Raw genomic sequence first — 25,007 nt, forward strand, 5'->3', positions numbered from 1 at the left:
ACACCACTTAAACCAGACACAAAAATTAACTCAAAACAGACTAATGACTTGAATGTAAGACCTGATACCATAAAACTCCAAGAATAAAACGGGCAATAAACTCTTTTGACAGTGGGTAATTTTTTTTTTGGCTCTCAGTCCAAAAGCAAAAATAAACAAACAGGAAAGGAAACCACGAACAGGACAAAAATGCACCTAATGAACGAGGGGAGATATTCACAAACCATATATCTGAAAAGTGGTTAATACCCAAAATATATGAAGAACTCACACAACTCAATAGGAAAAAAAAGTATATCCAATTAAAAAGTGGGCTGAGGATCCGAAAAAGACATTTTTCCAAAGAAGGTATACAGGTGGCCAACAGGCTCATGAAAAGAAATTTAACATCACTAAGTACCAGGCAAACGCCAATCAAAACCACAATGAGATGCCCCCTCCCTCCTCAGAAAATACCTACTCTGCTTTCACTCCTGAGCTCAAAAAACGCTCATGGGGTTGCCTCAAGTTCATGGTAGATAGGCTCCCCATTTCCTTATACCCTGGCCAAGCCAAGCGCGGGCTCTCTCTCTCCCTCCATGCCCCATCCTTGGGTTCTGGGAAGACCTTTCAGAAGCCACAGGACAGACTATCCCCTTGGACTCTTCAGGTCCCTTCTAAATTAATCCCAATTTCATGGGTGATTTAAAATATTTCACAGGGCCTCCCTGGTGGCGCAGGGGTTAAAGACAGCGCTCTCAAGCTACTGCCAGCCACTGCACTGTATTTCAGTGGATCTGCCTGTTCTGCTCCCCACGCTCTCTGGTGCATCTTCTCACCCCCTGCACCTCTGGCTTACAGCCCAGTTCTTGTGCATAAATAAATCTTTTAAAAAATAACATAAAATATTTCACACACATTTTCTAAAGAATCTTAAAACATTTTATTGAACAGCCAATCCCTTCCCCGCCACAAAACTGCAGCCACACTCCGTGCTGCTGGGAGTCCTCCACCCCCTCACTGAGCATATCCATAACCATTGCCCAGGAAGGCAAAGAACGTGGAGACCTCAGTTCACACAAGTAGCTGGAAGGCTCTTCCCCCGGCCAGGAGGCCGCGTCCATTTCCAGGTCCCAACTGGGTGAGCCCACTTGTCCCTTTCCACGGCCCCCTCCCAACCTGGACCTCCCCTTTGGCTTCCTGGACCCACATGGGGCTCACGAATAGCAGGTATTCAATACCTGCTGGATCCTTTCTTTCTGCACACTGCTGGTGTTAGGCTTTGCCCTCCGCGTTCGAGTGTTTTCCCTGCTATGACAAACAGCACTGAATAGCAAAGCTTAGCTTCCCCCCAATATTGTCTTTCAGTGTCTCTCTGGCTCTGACCTTAGTCCACGACGACTATGAACTGGCCACAGCAGCTCCAAGCCAGCACCCTCCCCCAGGACAGCGGGTCCCCTGTGGTACGCGACCTGTCACAGGCCCCTGGGTCCCCGACTGGAGAGCCAGGGACCCCATCACGGCTGCCTGGCCTTCAGACCCGCAGAGCCAACATTGCTTTCCCCATTTGGCACTTGTGCCTCCCACACAGACTTCCTAAGAGTCAACAAAACAGCACAGAGAGAAATGGGGGGTGGAAGCACCCCACAAGCTCGGCTCTTCTTGGGCCTGGAGCAGAATGACCACAAAATGGACAGAACTTGGGCAGAAAACACAAGGGCCACTTCCCCTCATGCACGGCAGAGTGGGAAGAAACAACCCACAGGCCAAAGGGTTGACGTGAATACACACACATCAGCTCGGGGAGAAGCAGGCAAATAAGCCTGGAAACGTGTGTGCTGCCACATGGGCCAGCCCAGGCCCAGCGGGAAGGGACTTAACATCTCGGTCCATTCTCAGGGTTCAGCACTTTCTTTTCTCACAACCAGCATGAAGACGGTCTCGCCTCCCCCGGCCCCAGAGCAGGCCTGGGCAGAGCAGCTGGCTACACGGCCCCCGGGACACACGGGGACAAGCGTACCCACAGGGGCAAGGGACCAGGACAGGGGAGCGGGAGCAGGGAGAACCAGCTCCCCAGGAGCCGTGGACTTGTCCCTCTCGACCTGGACCTCTTTCAATGTGTCAGTGCTCATTCTAGCAACATCCCTGGAGACCCGCCATATGAAATCTCCCCTCTGGTTCAGAGCCCAGCCACCCGAAGGAAGGGGGAGGGGCTGGCACCCCGAGCCCCTCAGGGAGCCAGCTCGCACTGACAGGGGCAAACGGGCTGAAGACGGACACCCGAGGTCCCGGGCAGCGGCGGGCGGGGCGGGGTCGGGACCCACGGTGAGGGGTCAAACAAGGTCCACCCCACTCTCCGGCCCCCTTGGCCAGTTCTTTCCTTTTGAAACAACCTGTCTTCACGGGTTTATGAAGAAGCTTCTGAGGGGAAGACATAGTAAGAACTCTGACATTTGAATGGATGACAAATAACTTCTACTCCCTGTTCAGCTATTACATAAACACTCAAGGCCTCAACCTCAAAGCACTTTCAGTGAACGACGTGCCAGTTCTTCGAGGAACCAGGGCGTGTGTGCCCCTGCCAGGCCTCAGCTCACAGCCGGCGCGTGCTGGTCAACCGAGCAGGCCCCGCGCGGCTGTGCTGCCCACAGGGAGCCCTGGCCCTGCAGGCCCCTCACACTGCCCAGAGGGAGGCCTGGAGCCGCTTTCCCCCCCGGGACCTCTGGCTCCTGAGCTGTAATACTCAGGGAACCGAGGGGCCCCAGCACCCAGGGCTGTGTGCCAAGCCCTGCTCAGGCCTCAGTCACCACCAGCGCCACCCAGAGGCTGGGTGTGCGGCAGGAGGGTGGCCTGGGGTCTGGATCTCAGCTCAGCAGCAGCTGCAGCTCAGCCTCCTCATCTGGAAAACGGGGATGAGAGCTAGTTCGTCGTGGGGAAGGCGGCTATGGGGACAACGTGGACTGGCAGGCGGGGTGCGGACAGCAGCACTGGGGACACGGGAAACCTCGGGGTCGGTCGTGAGTTCCAGAGGTCACCGGGGCGGGAAACGATGCTAGCAGCCCCAGTCCTAAACAACAATGTGGGTATAAGACGAGGGCACCGAGCCAGGCCCGGAGGCCTGGGGCCCCGAAACCATTGAGGGCTCCCCTGTGCTACGCATCAGTGCCCCCCTCTCTCTCTGCAGCCAGAAAAGAAGTCTAATGGATACACATGTGCACCTCCAGGGCCCGGAGGAGAGGCAGGTCAGAGACTCTTCAGCAAACTCTAAACACCAGGCAAGACACACAAAACACCAACCTCATTTAAGGTGGCAGAGCAAAGCAAACGTTTAACCTGAGACATCGTGGGCGCCTGCAGCTGAGACAGGAAGGCGGGGTGACAGCTGGCACAGACCAGCCCTCCTTTCCTCCTGGCCCCCCGCATCTCCCAGCTCCCCGGCATTATCAGCAAGGAAAAGAGTTTGCAGGAAACAGGCAGAAAACTTTGAAGACTGTTATCGTGACTCGTGTTGACAACACTCTCCTGCCCTCCCATAGAGTGAAGACTGGGCTCAAAGTGAGCAGGGACACAGGGTGGGAGCCACGGTAGGGCAGACCCCCCTCCCCAAGCGCACCCCAACCTCCCAGCAGAGCTGGGGGCCCTGCCTTCTAGTCTCTTCCATTCTCTCCCACTCCCCCCCAGTCGCTCTGGGTTTCTCTTCTCCATCCCATGTCCCCTCTCTCCCCTCAGGCTCTGTTCGCACCCGCCAAGCAGGGCTCACCACCCTCCCTCCCAGACACCTAAGTCCAGCTACACTCCAGATTTTCAGGCTTGTTTTTGTTTTGTTTTAGGATTTTTATTTGCTGCCACTTTCTCTTTTTTCCAGGCCTGTGTCACTGTGGGTGTCTGACACGATGTGGCTGTGTCCGCGATAATCACGGGCCACCCACCAGGCCCTTGTCTTGGAGCCAGAGATGCCGCCTTCAGGAGCCATTTTTCAGCTGTGAATACCAGGGGTTGGGGAGGAACCCCACTAGGGGCAGACGCCACAGGGCTCCCCGAGTCCAGCCCTGGCCAACCCACACACTTCAAACTTTGCTTCCTTATCCTAAAGGGTTCCCCACACTGCACACCCCCCAAGGCTGCTGACTGCCAGAGGAGATTCAGCAGGGAGAGCACCCCCTAAAGCATGCTGCCGTCACTCTGCTGTAGGGTCACAACATCACACCACCCCAGGAAGCTCCCTTCACTCCGTGCTGCAAGTGGGGCTCTGTGCCAGGACCACACATGAATGCTGTCCCCTGGCATTGTGCAGCAGCAACCCACACCCACCTGGGTGCTCACTGCTTACAAGGCCTTAAGTCCTTCCACCTGGGGCTGACACGCCTGGTTTCCTCTGCTGCGCTAAAGTGATCAGCCAAAACCAGAAACTTCTGTGGCTCCCACCACACACACATGTGTTGGAGGCGGCCATTCTGCGCAGTGAGCAGAAGGGCCTTGACCTGAGTCCCTAAGGCATGTGAAAACACATGCATCTCGGAGGAAAACCTCTGGGTGACAGGACTTGGTGTTGAGAGCCTGGAAGTGACCGGCGTACATCTCCAGTTTGACAACAACAAAATAATGAGCAAACTTCCCAGGCTCTGGCTAGGAGGCGATAAGATTATGTGTGTGAGAACTAACCACCTGGTCCCCTACTGTCTGAAGTAAATAGATAATAGTAAGAAAATAGACTAATCACTCACACATGTCGTCATTATGTGGTATGCTTTGATGTTACACCTGCTGCAATTAAAATAGTCTATAACGAGCACTAAGACAATAAAGATTTGCTGCTTGCTGGACAGGACAGTCCCCCATGTCTGATTTCCCTCCCCGTCGCGTCCCGGGTCCGGACTCACTAGAAGTGCACACACATGCATCCGGGCTCCACCGCGGTTCTCACTTCTCTATGTCTAGTCAGAGAAGCCGGCGTCTAAACTGCATTCCTGGAGAGAGGCACGCAGTCCTCTGCAGGAGGCCTTCTGCGGGAAGGGCCTCCAAACCCGCTGTCCGCAGCCGGCTTCCCCCACTGGGGGTCCCCACCCAGGGGCCCCACACGCCTGCTTCTCCACGGCTTTCTCAGCTCAAGCGCTAAACATCTGTTTGATTCTTTCTCCTCCAGATGCCCCCGGGGGGCCACCCAGATGACTGTTGCGTCAAAAGCCAGCTTTAGGGACGCGTCTATGGGGCCCTGGACAGGTTTTCCCTCATTAAAACGCGGGAACTTCAGAGGCAAGAAGGCCCAAAGTCAGCAGATGGAAGACTCATAAAACTCGGGATCCCAGCGCTCCCAGAGGCCGAGGCGGCTCCCAACGGTGCCAACATCATCAAAGCGCCACCGTAAAGCATCTCCGCCCGCCCGGCGCGTGGCTACGGCCCAAAAAGCTGAGTGGGGCGCCCTGGGCGCTTTGACTAGTGAGGTGAGGATGGGGTTCTGCCCGGAGCCCCCGGAGCCCCCCGCCTCTGCAGCCGGGAGGCTGGGTCAGCGGCCGCGCGAGGAAGGGCCCGGGACCCCCGGGAGGGGCAGGTCACTTCTCAGACATGCCCATCGAGCTGCCCCGGGGAAAGACGGGGTGACCCGGCTCCCCCGGGGGGAAAGGGCCAGAGCCGGCCCGGACGGGCCTCCCGGGGTGCGTTCCCGTCCCCCGACAACGTCTCCGGGCCCAATGCAGCCTGGCGGGCCGGGCGGTGCCGGGCCGCCCCTGTTCCCGAACAGGCCCCGACGCCGACCAGCCCCCCGAACCCCGGGCAGTGCCCCCGCGCGGGTCCCCGGAGCTGCACGTGGGCGGAGGACCCCAGGCTGGGGTCCCGGGAGCCGCAGCCCCTCCCCGGCGCCCGCCCCCGCGCGCGCCGCCACTCACGGTTCCATCGCCGCGCCCCGGCCCTCGGCCCGGCCCGGCCCGCGCCCCCAGCCCGCCCGGCGCCGCACACGCGCGGCAGCCACCGCGGCAGCGAGCGGAGGAGCCGGAGCGGCGGGCCGGGCCGCGTCAGAGCGCCGCGCGGTCACGTGCGCGGAAGCGCGCGGCGGGGGGGGGGGGGGAGCGCGAGGAGGGCCCGGAGGTGGGGGCCGGCGGGCCTCGGCCTCGGGGAGGGGAGGGGCGCGGACGGCGGGGGGCGCGGGGCGGCGGGGGGCGGGGGGGCGCGCACGCCCGGGCCCAGACAGCCGGGGTGGGGCGCAGGCTGGGGACAGCCCCACTGCCTGGACCGGCGGGAGGGGGCGCACAGCCGGGGAGGGGGACCACCAAGGGGGACCGGCCCCGACTCGCCGCAAGGTGGGGGCCTCCAGGCGTGTCCACCCCACCGCGCGGAGCACAGCGCTGGAGCCACCGCTGGGGCACAGTCGAGGCGCTCACAGGAGAATGACTGGACTCCTCGTCCCTCGTCAAGGGGACCCCACTTCATCATTCACCCGCCTGGGTTTTAGGGCAGACCTGGGGAGTCTGTGCCTTCCCCGTGGTGTCTGAGAAACGCTGCGGTGTCTGCATTTTTCCGGGGGGAGGATCTACGGTTTTCCATATTTCCAAAGAAGTCTGTGACCCCAAAGGGTAAAAGCCAGGCACATCCCTGACACCGGGGTGATGACAGCAGTTTTCCCAGCTCTCTCGGGTAGCTTCTCCTGCAAAACTTTTCTAGAATACACCTACAGCAGCAGATTTTCCATCCTTAGGCCAGGGTCTGCGGGGTGTAGTGGTGCCCGGTGCACCCTGACCCCCGCAGAGCTGAAACTGTCACTGATGGTGCCAGTCCTGGGGGGAGGGGAGGAGGCCGGGAGCAAGTGTCAGGGCCAGTGGCTTTGCAGCTATTTCCACAGTGGGAAGAGATCAGCTGACCAAATGCCCTTTCTTGATTTAGGATCTTGGCTCACTTTTCAGTTTCTGTGATCAAGAACAGATGAGAGCCACCGTTTGGATATGTCTGGGATTCTTTTTGGCTCATTGGTCAGAATGCCCCTCGTGCCCTTGCTGTGGTGGGTTTAAAGGCCACCTGAAGGAGGAAAGCTTTCTTCCTGCCTTACCCTCACTCCCTCAGCAGGCTCAGTATTGGGGACAGGGACCCGTAGGAATAAGATAGTTTCTGCACTCAGCAGATTCTGCACTCAGTAAATCACCAGAACAAGGCACAGGTTGCTACAGTGGACTGAGGGAGGACACCTAACTCAGGGGCGGGGAGGGGAGTAGGAGAGATGTGATTTTGGGGCAACGCAGAGGGTGCAGTGGAGACTAGGTAGTTGGAGAGAAGCAGGGGTACCAGGCAGAGCAGAAGCTTAAATCCCAGTAATTATGACAAAAAATTCCATTAGCACACTGATTCCTGAGCCACAGCTCTTAGAAGATTATTTTGCCTATTTTCGTGGCCACTGGGAGGCAAAGGTATTTCCAGGCAGCCAGGCCAGGAGCCGGAAGCGCCCGTGACTGTGGGGTGTGGCTCGGGGACATGGGCCAGGGGGGCGGGCACTGAGAATTCAGCTGCTTCTCAGCGCTTTGAAAGAGACTTCAAATAGGACTTTTCGTCTGAGACTGTCTGATTCTAAAATGTCGGAAACGGCCTTTTTAAAAATATTTTAATACTCTACGAAGACTAAAAGCAGCTTGCTGGCTACATTCGCCCGGAGTCAGCCAGTGTGTACCTGCGATGGGGAGCAGCCTTATCCCACGTGGAGACGGCGGCTCTCGGTCAGTGCCAGCTGCCTGGCCTCTCCTGAGACACCCCAGGGAAAAGAAGCTCTGCTCTGCCACCCCTGGGAGCCCTTGCTGTTTCCTGTGACTCCAGGTCAGGTCTTTGAGGCCCGAACTGCCTCCTAGTTACCTCTCTGGCCCCACCTTGAGCTGCTGCCCAGCAGCCATGGTCACCCTTTCCTAGAGTGTTTTTCCAGCACTAACACAGGGCCCGGCACTCTGCTCGGCTCTGGAAACACAACCCGAGCACAGACAAGTCCCCTGTCCTCTGGGACATTCCTTCTAGTGCAGACGGAGCCAGCAAACAAACAAAGGTAATGCGAGCAGCCCAGGACTGTGACGAAACCCGAGTGACAGGGCTGTGACTGCGTGGGGAAGGCGGAGGGACCCACCCATTCTGGACGTCCAGAAAGCTCACCTCACCTGTCACCCATGAGCTTCCTCCTCGCTGGCTCCCAGGCTCCCCGCCCCCAGCAAGCTCCTGCCTGGCAAGTGTCCTCGTTAAGCTCAGCGCAAACACATTTCAGGTGAGGTCTCTCTCAGCCCTAGGACAAGTTCTGTTTTCACAACTTCAGCTGTGATTCCATTCCATGATGCTCCTCGGCGCCCCCCTGCTCAGGCCCCTGCTGGCAATGAGAATAACTAGGGTCTGGGGGCACCCGCAAAACCTGTGACCTGAGCCAGCGAATCCCCCTCAACTTAATGATTCGTTAATGGTCATCAAGGTCAATTTGTCAATAAGAAACTGAGGCCCAAGAGCTAAAATGATTTTCTCAGGGACCCCCAGGAAGAACCTGACCCCAAAGGGGACCCCAGTGTCAGTGTCCCCTGCACCGATGGATGTGACAGACATGTGTGCAGCAGAAGCCAGCGGGCTGCCAGTTATCTCTCTAGCCACAGACACGCTCAGCCCACAGGTATCCACCTAGTTCGTGTTTCAGAACCTCTGACATCCAGTTCTGCTGCACCCACAGCGTTCCCCAGGCAGCCCGCTGGGGAAGGGGACCTGTGGGGAGGGGGTGTATATGTGTTTGGAATCTCACCTTGTTTCAAAAAGGAGCAAGATATCAGCAATTACATTGCTCTCACACCACCTGCTCCTAGGAAACCCCTACACACACTAATGTTCATTTCGTTTCCTACTGGCCAATAAATCACCCTTTTAAATATTTTCCTTCTAGAATAGGGCCAAAAAAGTCAAGCCTTCCAGCCTGTCTTTTGCTGACTCCCAGTCACTGCTGTTTTGGAGAATTGCTAGCAACAACCATGGGGACTGGCTGCAGGCGGTCTGGAGCGCCTCAGAACCGGCTGGCCCAAGGGATGCAAACTCACTTCCTAACTTAGCCTTTACCTGGCGTTTTGTAGGGAGACTCTTGTGCTCTCACCTGTCTTAGCAATAACTATGAATGGCCAACACTGAGTCCTCATGCCGTTATCGGGCCCTGAGTTAAGCAGGAATGAAACAGAAACAGCTTATTCTGACTCCCCCCACCCACTGTCTGGGCTGCAACGCAGTGCCACAGGCTGTGTCCCCTGCACCAGGGACACCTACTGCCCACGGTCCTGGAAGCCAGGTATCCACACGCAAGGCTCTCTGGGGGATCTCATATCTGGTGAGAGCTCTTCTCCTGCCTGGCAACAGCCATCATCCTGCTGTGTCCACACGCGCCTCTGAGGGACAAGAGACAGCTGTCTGGGGTCTCTTCTCGTAAGGGTGCCAATCCTGTCAGAGCCCGGCCCCACCTTCCTGGCCTAAGTTAACCTGAGTTACTTCATTACTCCAAGTACAGCTGCACGGGGGGGGGAGGGGCCAGAGCACCAACATAGAAAATGGAGGCTTATATAAGAGGCCGTAACACCCCTCGGTGGAAGATTTCTTTAAAAGGACACTGAGCTACAGATTCAGAGCAGAGACTATAGAAGCATTCAGTGCCAACCACACTAATGTCCAGACTTCACTCCTGGGCAGGACTAGCCCACAGGCCTGACGTCCCCTGAAGCACGATCATGGTTGGTGACCGTGGCTGGTAACATCTCTAGGCTGGCTTGGACAGCCCCGCTAGTCCGCTGTCCAGTAGGCAGTGCATGACCTGGACTCCCCCACCACGGCTGGGCCCCCCCACAGGCCTCCCCAGAGCTCCTGGGCCTTTGGAAGGAGGGCTCACCCTTCCTGGCCCTTGTGTCTCCCCAAAGTGGGAGTTCACTTTTTCTTTGTCTTCTTTGCTCTTAAGAACTGATCAGTAAACGCAGGGGCTAATGCTTATTAGCTCAAATGCTTTGTTATTGAACAAGTTCAGTAACCAGAAGCACAGACGTTCAGCTCTGCAGTTACTGACCATGCCAGGCTGTTGTTTGCCTTCTCGTTGCGCTTGTCCCCTTCACCAGCCCTGCATTGCCAGTAACCCCACGCTCGCGGCTCTGTTAGTTATCGGTTGCTGCGTAACCAATGGCCCCAGGACTCGGTGGATTGAGACAGCATTTTTTTCTCAGCTTCTGTGCACTGGGAATCAGGTGCCGCTCCATAGGGTCCTTGGTGCAAGGGCCCGCACAGGCTAGAAGGTGTCAGCCAGGCATGAACCTATCTCCAGCCCAACCTGGAAACGACCTGCTTCCCGGTTCATGTGTGTGGTTGCTGGAGGGTTCCCCTCCAAGGTGACTGTTGGCCAGTTCCCGGCCGAGTGGGGCTCTCCACGGGACAGCTGAGGACAAGGAAGCCTTGCTCCCTGGAGGAAACTGCCATGTCTGGAAACAATTATTTGGCCGTCCTGACATCTGTCTCCCATGGGCCAACATCTGGTTATTCATGCCTGGTCCTTGCAAGCAGCCAGTTACCTGGTCGTTGCAAGCAGCCAGTGGGGAGCCAAGGCCTGTGGGCATCATCCCATCAGCATGGGGCTGATGAACCTCCGTCCTCAGTCAGCCCCCAGGGGACAGAGGCAACAGAGCCCGGAACTTTGTGAACCTTCACCGGGGGAGGTAGGGGTGGCCCTGGCCAAAGGTCAGCAGATCTTGGAGACCTGTCAGCTGGATCTAGTCACAAAGAGGTGGGGAAGTTTTGAAATTGTTGCAAAGATTGGGGAAGTGAGCAGGCTGGGAAACCTAGGGCGTTCCGGGGCTTCGCTGAGCCTCAGCGGAGGTCTGTGATCTCATACCAATGGTGACTTCCACCACTGCCTGCTTGGGGGGCGGGGATCACCTCCTGCAAATTAGCAGTGTAGGCAAGAAAAGAGAACACTGGCACGGGTCAAAAATTGGACACCCCCAGGCAACTGAGACAAAAGGGAGTGGAGCAATTAGTTTGCACCAATGGGGGTCTCAAAATTTGCTGAAATGAGAATCACTTGGGGAGCTTTAAAAAGTGCCAGTGCCCAGGGTGGCCGCCCAACCAATAAAGTCCGACTCTGAAGTTGGGCCTAGGCAGCAGTCACTTTGAAAGGCCTCTGCAGGACTCCAGCGGGCTGCAAGTTTGCTAGCCGGTGGTTTTAGCAGCGGCAGAGAAATTAAGAAGATGGAGCCCTGAATTCCACGCAGTGTCATTTCCAGCTCCTTCCTGACGTCCTCTGCATTTTGCCCTTTGGCTCTGTAAATTATCCCTGCATCTTCCTAACAAATCCCTTGTTTTTGGCTGAGATGAATACTGCACCCAGTGGTCTGAAGTGCTGCGGTGCGGGGTCCCTGTAAAGGGAACGGATGCTTGGAATGCCCGCCACTGCTCCCTGAGCACGCGGCTGCAAAGCCGTCCTTTTCGAGCGGCCTGCAGGAACCGAGGGGGCTGCACTCATGGATCTACCCTGGCAGCGGGCCAGCCTGTTCAGCTTGTTCGGTGACCTTCATGGGCCCAAGTCCCACACTGAAGGGTCTCTTTACCCAGAAGCAGAGAGGGCTACGCCCCAGAAACACCACCCAGCTGTGCCGCGCACATAAACCGGGGCAAGTGAGGACTCATCTCCACACAGTACATCATGGCCTACACTGGCCGTCAGGGTGACCAGCAGAGGCACCAGCCCATGAACAGATCCAGCTCGAGGGCGCTTTCCAGTGCACACGTGAGCTGGGGAGGACACAGGGCACGGCGTCCCCAGGTGACCGTGTTTCTTCCCATTCTCTTTGGTGCTCCCGCTCCCTAGGAGACAGAGCAAGACGATGCACCCCCCCATACATGCACCCCCAACCGCGTGCACCCCCCATGCTGGGAGGAGCCCTACCTTCACTGCTTTGCTTCCATGGGGACCCTCCACCCAAGTCATTTCCTATATGACAAGCCAAGCTGCTCAGATGAGGTCACGATGGGCCATCAAGTGCTGAGCCAGGTAAATGCCAGGCAGCCGGGCCAGGCACATGGTGGTTTGCCCAGCTGCAGGTCAGGGGTGCTGGGTGCAAAAAACCCTCTGCTTCAACTTTGAACATACAGATCAAGAGGCCTAATCCTTATTGGCCACATGTGACTTACACCTCACCATTCGAGGGGCCTCCCTGGTGGTCTAGGGGTTAGTCCTAGTGCTATCACCACTGCGGTCTGAGTTCATTCCCCAGCGAGGGGGCTGACCCACGTGGCGCAGCAGACCTCTCCTGTCTCCCCCTAGTCTGTCTCTGGTGAATCCTCTCACCCCCTGCCTAATCCTCTCACCCCTTTGGCCAAAACCCCAGTTCTTCTGTGCATAAAGAAATACATCTTTTTTTAAAAAACCTCACCATTTAAGAAAGAAGGGGTCAGGGAAGAAGGGGCATGTGGAACCCTGAAACTGGAAAGTCAGGGTGAACACAGCAGTGACCTGCATTCCAGGCTGCGTGACCCCAGAGCTGGGAGAGGGGAACACACACCACGTAAACACACACACACCACACGGAGATACATACCCGCCATGCCATGCATGTCACACGCAACACACACATCACACAGTTACACACACCACTCAAATAACATGCATACATTCCACACACATATACACATACACACATCACACAAACATATACACCATGCATATTTACACACACCATACATGTACTACACACTTACACACATAGAGGAGCTCCATACATGCATCACACACCTTTCCCAGCCTGCACCTAGCATAGCTCGGGCAGCCCAGAGAAGACTCTAGACACCTCTGCTGGGGAGACGGTCACCGGCCCGCCTCGGGTCCCAGCCCCACTGTGCAGCCCCCTCTGCTATGTCGGTTTGAGACCAGGAGGGCGCTATGCTCTTTCTCTAAGATTCACAGGCCTGATTTCCAAGACAGCAGCAATAGATCCCGCCAAGACTCAGGCTTCCCGACACTGGCTCATGGAAATGCAGCTGCTAGCGCAGGAGACTCTAGGAGAGAACCCAAACCCACAGCCCTGTGTCTACGCTCAGGCTGCCACCTTCAAGGGCAGGCTGTTTGGCTGCCCTCACAGAGAGGTTGAAGCCCAAACCCCCAGTGCCTGCGATTGCGGCCTTATTTGGAAATAAGGTCTTTGCAGATGATGCAGAGGCCCAGGGTGGGCTGATCCAGTGTGACTGGGGTCCTTAAAATGGGGGGACCTTGATGCAGAGACATAGGGAAGACGGTGTGAAGAGCAAAGATGGGGGGATGAGGGATGGCCATGTATGAGCCAGGGCACATCCGAGGCCAGGAGAGGCCGGGAGAGGGCCTGGAATGGAGCCTGCCTGACAGCCTCACAGGAGCCAACTTGCTGACACCTGGAGCCCGGCCTTCCGGCCTCCAGCACCGAGTTGGTCTGTGGTGTCGGTTACGGCAGTCCAGGGAAGCTTCTCCGGAACCCAGTCTCGGATTTCAGGATGAGGGGTGCTTCGAGCTTTGGACAGATTAGGCCGGATAGAATTGTCCTGCCCCAGCTGGGGGACTGTCCTCATCTGGCAAATGGCTCCTCCCACCGCAAGAGCTGAGTCACGGGACATTGGGCTGCAGCGGTCAGCGGAGAAGTCCCACGAAGAGGCGAGCAGACTTGACCTGCGCACTCAGGGCAGACGGCTGGGGCCTCCCCACCCTGCAAGCCAACCCCTGACTCAGGAAAGGAATCATTTTTCCAATATAACAAAAAAGTGGAGTCAGCGCGGCACTGAGAAGGCTCCCCTACACATTTGAAAATCCACGACCAAGGTGCAGAGAGATGGGTGGTGGGAGTTTGACGGAGGGTGGACATCACCTGTGGCTGGCGGGGGGGAGGCTGGGACAGCGAGCCCCACAGGGACACAGCCCTGGGCCCACAGCCGTGGCGCAGCGGAACCCCGGCGACGCTAAGAAGCAGAGAGTACAAGGCCGTGCTTGCCAGACTGGCTGCCATCCTCTCTCAGTTTTAATTTTTAATTTTCATTTCCCTGTGTGCTGCACTGGGGCGCTGCACCCTGCCCTGGGGCTTCCATCTGCGAGCTCACCGCCTGCATGGGGAGGTGGCGTTGGTGCGGGCTTCTTTGTAAATCCCCAGCACTGGTGCCTGATGAAACACAGACCTTGAAAATACCCTCTTTTCCACTTCGCCACCTGAAAAGTCTGCCCATGAGTGTCCTCTGTTGAACAAAAATTCTTTTTTAAAAAATATATGGAGCTCCGTGAATTTGCGCGTGCATCCTGCACAGGGGCTTGCTAGTCCTCCCTGCAGGTTCCAATTTTAGTGTCTATGCCCCCCAAGCAAGCATTGAACCAATGTTCTTCATCTTTATGTGCTCAAATTCACCATTTTCTTTGCATAGGGTAGTGACTTACGGGTTTTTTTTTTTAAAGATTTATTTATTTATGCATACAAGAACTGGGGTGTAGGCCAGAGATGTGGGGTGGGGGATGAGAGGATTCACCAGACAGAGTAGGGAGCAGAACAGGCAGATCTACTGAAATACACTTCTGAGGGGAGCAGCAGGCGAGACAGGAGAGGTCTGCTGCGCCATGTGGGTCACCTCCCTGGCCAGCCGGGGATCGAACTCATGCTACAGTGGCTGCCGATAGCTTGATAGTGCTATGTCTTCAACCCCTGCACCACCAGGGAGGCCCTGACTTATGGTTTTAAGAAGTATTTTCCTCTCCATAAGAATCAAAGATACTACATTTTCATCAATTACTTAAGTTCTCTTTATCCATCTTGACTCCCCCTTTGAATGAGTGGGAGGTAGGGGTTGAGTTTTTTTCCCTATCTATTGAGAAAGAATTCCAGCACCATCCGGAACAAACCTTCCTTTCACCATTGGCATGTGATATCACCCTTCTGACTGCTCTCCTCTCCTAGGTACAATATCATACTGGTTTTATTATTATGGCTTCATAGTATGTGACTAGCCATTCTCTTTATTCTTATGCTTTTAAAAATAATTTTATTGAAATACTATTCATGCACCATAAAATTCACTCATTTAAAGTGTAAGGTTTGGGAATCTTTTGTATATTCACAAAGATGAGCAACTACTATCACAATCTAATTTAGAACATTTTTATCACACACCCCCAAGTGACTGCACCCATTAGCAGTAATCTGCTAATCTTCATCACTCCCTCCTTCCTGTCCCTGACAATCACTTACCTACTTTCTGTCTCTATAGATTTGCTTCTTGTGGACTTATTTCATGAAATCATATGATATGTGGTCTTTTGTGACTGACTTATTACATAAAGCATAGTTTTCAAGGTTTACTCATATTGTAACATGTATCGGTACTTCCTTTTTCTGACTACAAAATATTCCATTGGATAGAGAGATCATATTTGCTCATTCGTTCATCAGTTGATGAACTTTTGAGTTGTTTCCACTTTTGTATATTATGAATACTACTGCTGTAAACATTCATATACATATTTTTCTGCGGGCATGCTTCTGTTTCTTTTGGGTAACTATTTTTAGGGGTGGGATTGCTGGGACATATGGTAGTTCAATGTTTAACCATTTCAGGAACTGCTGAACTATTGTACAAAATAGCTGCCCCATTTGACATTCCCACTAGCAGTATATGAAGTTTTCAGTTTCTCCATGTCCTCAATAACACTTGTTATTATCAGTCATTTTTGTTATGGTGACTCTAGTGAGTGTGAAATGTATCTCATTGTGGTTTTGACTGGCATTATCCCTGTAGTATTTTAATGAATTCCTTAAGATTTCTACTACAAGGCCGTGTTGCCTGTAAATAGAGACACTTTTATTTCTTTCTTTCCAATCTTAATTCATTTTCTTGCCTAGCTTCCTTGACTGGTATCTCCAAAACAATTTTAAATAGCAATGGCAAGAGCAGGTACCCTGATCTTAGGAAGAAAGGATCCAGTCTTTCACCACTAAGTATGTTAGCTGTGGGTCTACGCAGTTGCTCTTCATCAGGTTGAAGAAGTTCTCTTCTCTTTCCACTTGGTTGAATACTTTTGTCATGAGTGGTGTTGAATTTTGTCAAATGTGTTTTTATCCTTTATTATGATTTCTATCCTTTATTCTATTGACATAGTGCATATATTACCCATTTTTTAGTGTGGAAATAACTCAAGATTCCTGGGATAAATTCTACTTGGTAACACTATAAACCTCTCCCTAGACTGAGTTTGCTAGTTGTTTGGAGATTTCTTTTTTTTTTTGGAGGATTTTTCTGTCTATATCCTTAAGAGATAATGATCTGTAATTTTCTTGTACTGTTCTTGGATTGGTATCAGGATAATATTGTAATATTGTCTCATAGGACGAGCTAGGAAATGTTTCCTCCCCTTCTGATTTTTGCAAGAGTTTATGAAGAACTAGTATTAATCAATTAAATATTTGTTATAATTGACCAGTCAAGTCACCTGTGTTCGAGCTTTTGTTTGAGAGTAATCTTTTGATTATTAATTCTGTATCTTTACTTATTTCTCTTTTTTCAGAGATAATCTGATATTTTCAGATTTTCTATTTCTCTTGAGTCAGTTTCAGTAGTTTGTGTCTTTGTAAGATTTTGTTCATAGCATAAGGTATCTAATTGGTTGACATGCTGTTGTTCGTAACATTCTCTTATAATGCTTTCTTATTTCTGTAAGGTCAATAATAGTCCCCTATTTTATTCCTCAGTTTCATGATTTAAATCTTCTCTCTTTTTTTGTTGTTGATCACTCTAAGGGTTTGCTAAACTAGTTCATTTTTTCATGGAAACAACTTTTATTTATTTTCCCAATTGATTCCCTGTGTTTATTTTATCATAATCTTTATTATTCCTTTCCTTCTGTTTGCTTTGGATTCCCCTGCCTCTTAATATTTTAAGACAGAAGGAAAAGTACTGATTTGAGATCTTCTTGCAGAATGCAGGCATTTACAGCTATAAATTTTCCCTCTAAGCACTGCCTTGGCTGCATCCCATATGTATTGATATGTTATGTTCTCATTTAATTTGTCTCAAAATACTTTTTATATAGTCTCCTTTGTGATTTGTCTTTCACTCAATGGTTACTAAGGTGTGTGTTGGTAAATTTCCACATATTTGGGGGATTGCTCCAATTTCTTCCTGTTATTGATTTCTAATTTCACTCCATAGTGTCTGAAGAACTTATTTTTATTTCAATCCTTTTAAAGTTAATATAGCGGGCCTTCCCTGGTGGCGCAGCGGTTGAGCGCTGGGCTGCGAAGCTGCCCGCAGCCTCTGTGGTGCCAGTTCAATCCCCGGCCACTGGGTGAGGGTCCCACATGGTGTGCAGACCTCTCCTGACACCCACTGCTCCCCTCAGCAGTGTACTTCGTCAGTCTGCCTGTTCTGTTCCCCACTCTGGCTCTGGTGAATTCTCTCATCCTCCTGCGCGTCTGACTGTACCCAGTACTTGTATAAATAAATAAATAAATCTTAAAAAAATAAAAATAAAAACCATGAACAGCCAAGCCTTAAATAAATAAATAAATAAATAAATAAATAAATAAAGTTAATATAGCTTGTCTGTTCCATGTGCACTTGAGATTTTTATATTCTGCTGTTTTTGTTGGGTAGAGTATTTTATATATATGCTAGGTCTAGTTGATTTATAGTGTTGTTCAAGTGTTCTATTTCCCTGTCAATCTTCTTATCAGTTTTTCTGTCATTGAAAGTGAGGTATTAACTCCAACTATATCTTTGAATTTTCTATTTCTACCTTCAATTCTTTCTATTTTTGTTTCACGTATTTTGAGAAACTGTTGTTAGTTGAATATGTTTCTTTTTTTTATTTCTTTTTTTTTAAAGATTTATTTATTTATTTATACAAGCACTGGGTACAGTCAGAAGCATGGGAGGGTGAGAGAATTCACCAGAGCCAGAGCAGGGAACAGAACAGGCAGACTGAAGAAACACTGCTGAGGGGAGCAGCGGGTGTCAGGAGAGGTCTGTGCACCATGTGGGACCCTTGCCAGGGGCCAGGGATTGAACCGGCGCTGCAGAGGCTGCGGGCAGCCCAGAGCACAACCACTGAGCCACCAGGGAGGCCCAGTTGAATATGTTTCTAATTGCTATATATTCCTAATGGATTTCCCCTTCTACCATATAGTAAAACCTTCCTTATCTCTAGTACCATATTGCATTGTAAAATTTATTTTATTCAATATATGTATAGTTACTCCAGCTTTCCTATGTTTGCTGTTCACATGATGTATTTTTTTCATCCTTTTACTTTCAACTTACTTGTATCTTTGAATATAAAGTATGTTTTCTGCAGGCAGAATATAGTTGGATCTTGCTTTTGTTCCAGTCAAACAACCTCCACCTCTTGCTTGGACTGCTTCGTTTATCCACATTGTGCTATTGTTGATATGTACTAGATTTATGTCTGCCATGTTACCTTCTATTTTCTGTATGTCCCATGTCTCATTTTTTGTTTCTCTACTCTTCCTTTACTGGTTTTCTTTTATATTAAGTGAAGATTGACAAGGAAATAGAAGATTTCTATCATAAATCTTAATGTCTTTAATAAAATTCCTCTATATTTTTTGTTGTTTACCTCTAAATCAACCACTGCTCAGCAAGCAATTCTCAGTTTTACTGGGAGCTCATACAGTTTATACCTATTAGAAACTAGGGGAAAATATATGTGTCTGAAATTTATTGAAACCCTTTCTACCTCCTCTCATTCATTCATGCTTTCAGTACAACAGATGGTCGTTGAGCACCTAGTATGTGACGGACGCTGTATTAGGGCCTCATAGCATAGAGGTGAGTAAGACATGGCCTTGCTTCCATGGAGTTTGCAAAGCACTGGAAGAGGAATATGGCGAGAGTGGACCACAACGTGGTGGGTAAGAGCTATGCGCAGAGAGCAAGAAGGGGCAAATGCCCAGATAGGATGGGGCCAAGGGGTGAGGTGAGGCTAGAGACGCAACAACATGATGCAAGTTACACTCTGCACAAAGGCTCCCAACCAAGTGACCAAGTGGTAGCCCAGAACACAGAGTCATGATGAGAGACTTTATAAAGGAGATCACACCTTCATTTGTCTTAGGGAGCAAAAATAAGCAGATCCTAAGTGAAGAAGGCAGGGTGAGAAGAAAAAGGCTAAGACAGAACACATACAAGGGTCTGAGCCTGTTCTCACCTTGAATGGGAGGAATTTGGGAAAATCTGAGCTATGATTCAGTACCATCAGATAGCAGAGTGCTGCAAAATGCAGATTCCTAGGACCCATACTCTTTACTGCTAAATCAGAATCTCTGCGGTAGGGCATCTAGGAATCCTCATTTATCAAATATGTTGCACAATGGTTCCTAGGTATGCTAACATTTGAGAGCCCCTGGAATTCCAACACCTTTGAATACAGCAACTCACTGCCCTTGCTGTTAGGTTGCCCCACCAAGACTCTCCCATTCTCAAAATGGGGCTTCTACCTCACACTTTCTCACCTTTTAGTGCAGCTCTGAAAACTGAAATTTTGTCTGATTGTCTATGCTCGCAAGGGATTAAGTCGCAGCACTCTGAAGCTGTCCACAGCCACTGCAGCACAAGTTTGATCCCTGGCCAGGAAACTACCCACACGGCGCAGCAGACCTCTCCTGTCTTGCCCGCTGCTCTCCTTAGCAGTATATTTCAGTGGATCTGCCTGTTCCGTTCCCCACTGTCTCTGGTGAGTCTTCTGACCCCCTACCCCTCTGGCCTGTACACCAAATTCTTATATGCATAAATACATAAATTTTTTTTTTGAAAAAGACCCTGTTTTAGAAAACGTTTACTACCCCTGCTCTCAGGGACTGGAACTTTATCTGTAAGTGAAGGCAGAAATGTCGAAAACTGGGCCTCCCCCGTGGCGCAGCGGTTGAGCACTGGGTTGCGAAGCTGCCCTCACGGCCTCTATGACGCCAGATCGATCCCCGGCTGCTCCCCGACCACGGGAGGAGGGTCCCACATGGCGCGCAGACCTCTCCTGCCGCCCGCTGCTCCCCTCAGCAGTGTACTTCGGTCCCTCTGCCTGCTCTGCTCCCCGCTCTGGCTCTGGTGAATTCTCTCACCCTCCCGCGCTTCTGACTGTACCCAGTGCTTGTATAAACAAAACAAACAAATAAATAAATAAACATGCCTCTATTAAAAAAAAATCCTTTAAAATAAATAAATAAATAAATAAATAAATAAATGAAAAGAAATGTCGAAAACTTAGCAACTCAAAGTGTTCCCATATAGAGGGAACATTGACATCACCTGGGAACTTGCTGGAAACGCAGAATCTCAGTCCTGAGCTGCTAGATCAGAATCTGCATTGAACAAGGTCCCCGTAATGTAGCTGATGAATGACAGAGGGTAACAGATACTTTGTTCACCTCAACCCTCTCCTCTGAAAGGATTGGAGTTCTTTTCTTGAGCCTCAGCTCAGGAGGTTGACAGCTCCCAACACCAGTCACCTGCCTCTCCTCCGTGGGCTCCCTGCTACCAGGCACATCGTGGGCCAACCCAGCGTGGTCCTAGCCAGCTGCCCGTGTCTACTTCTTCCTCCACAGAAGCTCTCCTCTGACTGCCGGATCAAACTTTTTCTCAGATCAAAGCAGTTCAGAGTCCACAGCCCAGGCAGACGAGGGCAGGAGGCTGACAGATGAGGGCAGGAGGCTGACTCGGTCTCCTGGTAATAACCAACACACACCTCCGTTCTCAACCCGGTCCTCCCCATAGAGAAGCAGAGCACCCACGGTCTCCCAGGGCCAGGTAGATGTCAGGTTCCCCCACGGCCATCTTCCTCCTGACCCGCTGGGACTGGGAGCAGCACCGCACAGTCTGCTCGCACCATACAATCTAACAGAGAGGCCAAAAGATTTGGCCCAGGACTAAATTTCAAATTTGAACCTCACCTGACTCTTTATTTTCTGAACCATGGCTTATTGATAAAGACCCTGAATCTGAGTTGGCATCAAGACACTGAATCACACCCACAACAAAGAACACGACTCCCCAGCAGTCATAGAATGATCAGGACCAGCTCCGGAATCCCCACACGGGGTCTCCCAGGTGCCAAGGACTCGGCTCTGTTCCCCGCCCCTGGGTGTCTGCTCAGAGGCTCCTTTTCACCCAGAGCGTCCAGAGAGGTCACAAGAGCTGCTGGTGTTCACAGGATACAAACTGTCTCAATACACGTGCCAATTCTGCCTGAAGGGAAGAAAGCCCCGCATGATGTGTAACCCACGGGACAGCTGGCTGGAAGAATCAACCCTCGCGTTCTCCCAGCGCTGTCGCTGGGGTGTGTCATAGTGTCCGTCTGGTGCCGCGGCTTTGAGAAAATGAAGGGTCCGCTGTAAATTCTGACGATAAACACAAAGAGAACCTGCCGAGGAAGCGGTGACACCGGGTAGGGGGCGCAGAGGCAGGAGAGCAGGAGAGAGGGCGTGCCTGAGCCCTGGGGGGCACCAGAGCCCTAAAGGAGAGCCCTGGCCCGGGGTCAGAGCCGCCAGGCGCACACGGTGCGAGGCGGGGGGCTGGGGGTCTACAGGCACCGGTGGCCTGGCAAGAGCAGCTGCGGACTTTGCAGCTGGAGGGCTCCCCGGCCTTAGGAAGGGGAGGGCCAGGAGGTGGCAGTGTTGCGCAACCAGCTTTCTGGGTGGCGCTGGGACAGGTTGCCTCCGGGGAGGTGCCTTGCAGCAGGAGTCCCCCGGACAGCAGGCACCCGCCACCACCCAGCAGGGACGAGGGCGCAGGACTCCCAGAGGAGCAGGGGTCACGTGTGTGGGTGACGTCACTCAGCAGCAGGTGGCGAGATGGGGGGTGGGGGGAGGGCTCCCAATGGCAGCTGCTATTTGGGGTCCTTTCCCGCCACCAAATGGTCTTCTCTGCGGCCGATGTGGGGTGCAGTCTCACGGGGGAGCAGCACGAGCAGACTCTGGCTAGCGCGGTGCTTATCTGGGCTCCACTGAAAGCAACCGGATGAGCAAGAATGTGAGTTGGGTGTCTGGGCTTTGGGCTAATGGGCTTCATCTGCTGTGACGATGTGAGTGACTTGGAGGCGGTAGTCAGAGACCATCGCGACCACTTACGGGACCCCAAGAAACCAGACCAACCTATGTCAAAGACAGTGTGGCTGCTTCCAAAGGAGACTGGGCGGAGGGGAGTTTGGGCAGAGCTGTCAGTGGGTGGGAAGGAGTCAGAGCTGAGGGAAAGACCGAGGCCCGAAAGCGCGGATGGGTGGCTGATGGGGCGGAGCCCAGGGCACGGGAGGGGAAGCGGCGAGAACCCCGGGCAAGGGGGGCTGAGCCAGCCTGGCTTCCACCGTGCGCCCTCGGCCATGTGTTTGCTCAGGCTCCAAGGCCATGGCCAGCTGGGCCCGTGTCTTGTCCCAGAGAGAGAAGAGCAGCACAAAGTGGGCCGGATGTGCAGTCGGCCTCACTCCTCAAGCATGTCAGGTAGTGAAATCAGCCCTCAACCTTGGGAATGGTGGAGGCAGAAAAGTTGGCTTTAAAATCACAGTCCCGGGCCTCTCTGGTGGCACAAGGGGTTAAGATGCAACCTATGAAGCAATTTGCAGCCTCTGCAGCACAAGTTCGATCCCCTGGCCGGCCAGGGAGCTGCCCACATGGCACAGCAGACCTCTCCTGTCTCACCTGCTGCTCCCCTCAGCAGTGTTTTCCGTCTGCCTGTTCTGTTTCCTCCTCTGTATCTAGTGAATCCTCACCCCCCCACACCTCTGGCCTGTACCCCAGCTGTATGTGTAAATAAAATAAATCTTTAAAAATAAATAAATAAATAAATAAATAAATAAATAAATAAATAAATAAAATCACGGTCCCATCAGGGGATGCTCATTGTTTCCTACCACCACAAAGAGGTAAGAGGCAGAGAGGCTGAGTCCTCAGGAGTTACAGTGAGTTGTCCTCAAACACTTGAAAAGAGGAGGGAAGTGAGCCCCCTGAAACAGTCCCACTCGAATCAGCACAGATGGGTCAGGTAACCAGCCTGAGTCGGGGTGAGACATGCAAATACGACCACCCCCAAAGTGAGGCTGGTCGTCCAGGGAGCGAGAATCCACCAAGGTGACAGTTGACGGTGGCCACTGAGTGCATGTCCCATTGGCGCGTCTGTCCCCGAGGAGATGGAGGCATCAGGCTCTGAAACATTCCACGCACCCTTCATCCTGCCTAAGACCCAGCCCGAGTGAATTAAATCAGGACCCTCGAGGCGGGGGGCCGGGCATCTGTTTTTCAAAGCTTCTGATGCGCGGCCAGTATTGAGGATTCCTGGAGCAACTAACTCCCCGTGTTCTCCTGGGTCTGCGTCAGACCAAGGGGTCTCTCACTATTCTGCACTTTAGCCCCAAGCTGGTCAACGTGAAGCCTTCGCTGCCAACAGTGGCATCGTGCTGGCCGCAACAGGCCTGCGAGACCAGCCTCCAGGCCTCCATGAATTCACCAAAGTGACAGGATGTTCCTTCTGGAAGCCTCTTGGATAAAGACACCTCTTGACATCACCTCACTGGCCAAGAAAACTCAAGCCCAGGGCCTCCCCGGTGGTGCAGCGGTTGAGCGCTGGGTTGAGAAGCTGCCCACAGCCTCTGCGGGGCTGGTTTGATCCCAGGCCGCCAGGCCCTCCTGCCGTGCCCGCTGCTCCCCTCAGCAGTGTACTTCGGTCCTTCTGCCTGCTCTGCTCCCCGCTCTGGCTCTGGTGAATTCTCTCACCCTCCCGCGCTTCTGACTGTACCCAGTGCTTGTATGTATAAACAAACAAACAAATAAATAAATACATACATACATACATAGATGTCTTTCCTTCTTTTTAAAAAAAAAGAAAAAGAAAACTCAAGCCCAACTCCATTGCTCTTATATTTTACAGAGATAAGTAACGATATGAGAAACCAAGCTTGGATCAGCAAAATGGTCAACCACAAACTCTGAGAGCTGAATTCTAGAAGAACGACTCTTCAGGCACCGAAACCCTTTACTGTTCCTGCCGGGAACGTGGCTGACGGCCTGCACATCTTTTTCCTAACAAAACCCCAGTTTGGCCAGCGCGCAGGCCTCCTCTCCTGAAGACCGATGATTTAAGGGAGATGGCTCCTGGGGGCTCCGGTGTGCCTGTGTCTGATTCCAACCCCCCCCCCCCCCGGAGTTGTACGTGCTGGAAAGGGCGAGGTCCCTGAGTTCATCAAAGAGACACAATCAAGCTGATTTTGGCTTCGGCTTTCTATCGAAGTGCGCGCACACACAGAGTAGTACGCTCCTTGTGTATAAGCTTGACCAAAGTTCACAGACTCTGACCTGCTGTGCACCAGCACCCAGATCAAGAAAGAAAACATTCCCAGCACCCAGGAAACCCTCCTCTGCCCCTTCGGGTCATGGCGCTGTCAGGGCTAACCACTATCCCACTCTCAACAGTATTGGGAGTCAATCTGCCTGTTACACACTTTCCCATGTAAGTGGGATCAAAAAATATGCACTCCTGGGGCCTCCGTGGTGGCTCAAGGGGTTAAGCACCGCACTATGAAGCAATCCGCAGCCTCTGCAGCACAAGTTCGATCCCCGGCTGGCCAGGGAGAAACCCACATGGCGCAACAGACCTCTCCTGTCTCGCCCGCTGCTCCCCTCAGCAGTGTATTTCAGTCAGTCTGCCTGTTCTGTTCCCCACTCTGTCCCTGGTGAATCCTCTCACCCCCCTCCACATCTCTGGCCTGTACCCCAGTTCTTGTATGCATAAATAAATAAATCTTTAAAAAAAAAGAAAGAAAAATATGCACTCCTAGAGTCTGGTTTTTTTCACTCACTTTTTATATATGTGACACTTGTCTTTATTGTCTTTATTGTTCTAAGCTGTTTCCATTTATTGTTACATAATATTCCATTATGAAATAAGCCAAATGTATCCATTCTACTGTTGATGGGCATTGGATTGGTTTCCATTACGTGTACTATGAGTCACGCTACTATGGGCATTGTAGTACCTGCCTATGTATGGACATATGTATGCACTCCTGCAGGGTC

General features: G+C 52.4%; 1 protein-coding gene across 4 annotated transcripts in view; it reads right to left on the bottom strand.

The window, feature by feature from the left end:
- Window positions 1–25,007, bottom strand: part of TMEM181 (transmembrane protein 181) — a 62,357-nt gene that overhangs the window by 33,592 nt on the left and 3,758 nt on the right. Inside the window, exon 1 of one of the 4 annotated variants that reach the window (XM_054697925.1) lies at window positions 8,100–8,131. The exons of 2 other annotated variants lie outside the window; for them this stretch is intronic. In XM_054697925.1, coding sequence (XP_054553900.1) covers window positions 8,100–8,110 — 11 coding nt within the window. In that variant the 5' untranslated portion in view covers window positions 8,111–8,131. Of the gene's footprint in view, window positions 1–5,861; window positions 5,893–8,099; window positions 8,132–25,007 lie in introns of those variants that run through there. One more of the 4 variants, XM_054697926.1, reaches the window with a different exon arrangement.

The sequence above is a fragment of the Talpa occidentalis genome, unplaced genomic scaffold (genome assembly GCF_014898055.3).
Source record: "Talpa occidentalis isolate TD23 unplaced genomic scaffold, MPIMG_talOcc4v2.1 talOcc4.2, whole genome shotgun sequence".
Classification (NCBI taxonomy): domain Eukaryota; kingdom Metazoa; phylum Chordata; class Mammalia; order Eulipotyphla; family Talpidae; genus Talpa; species Talpa occidentalis.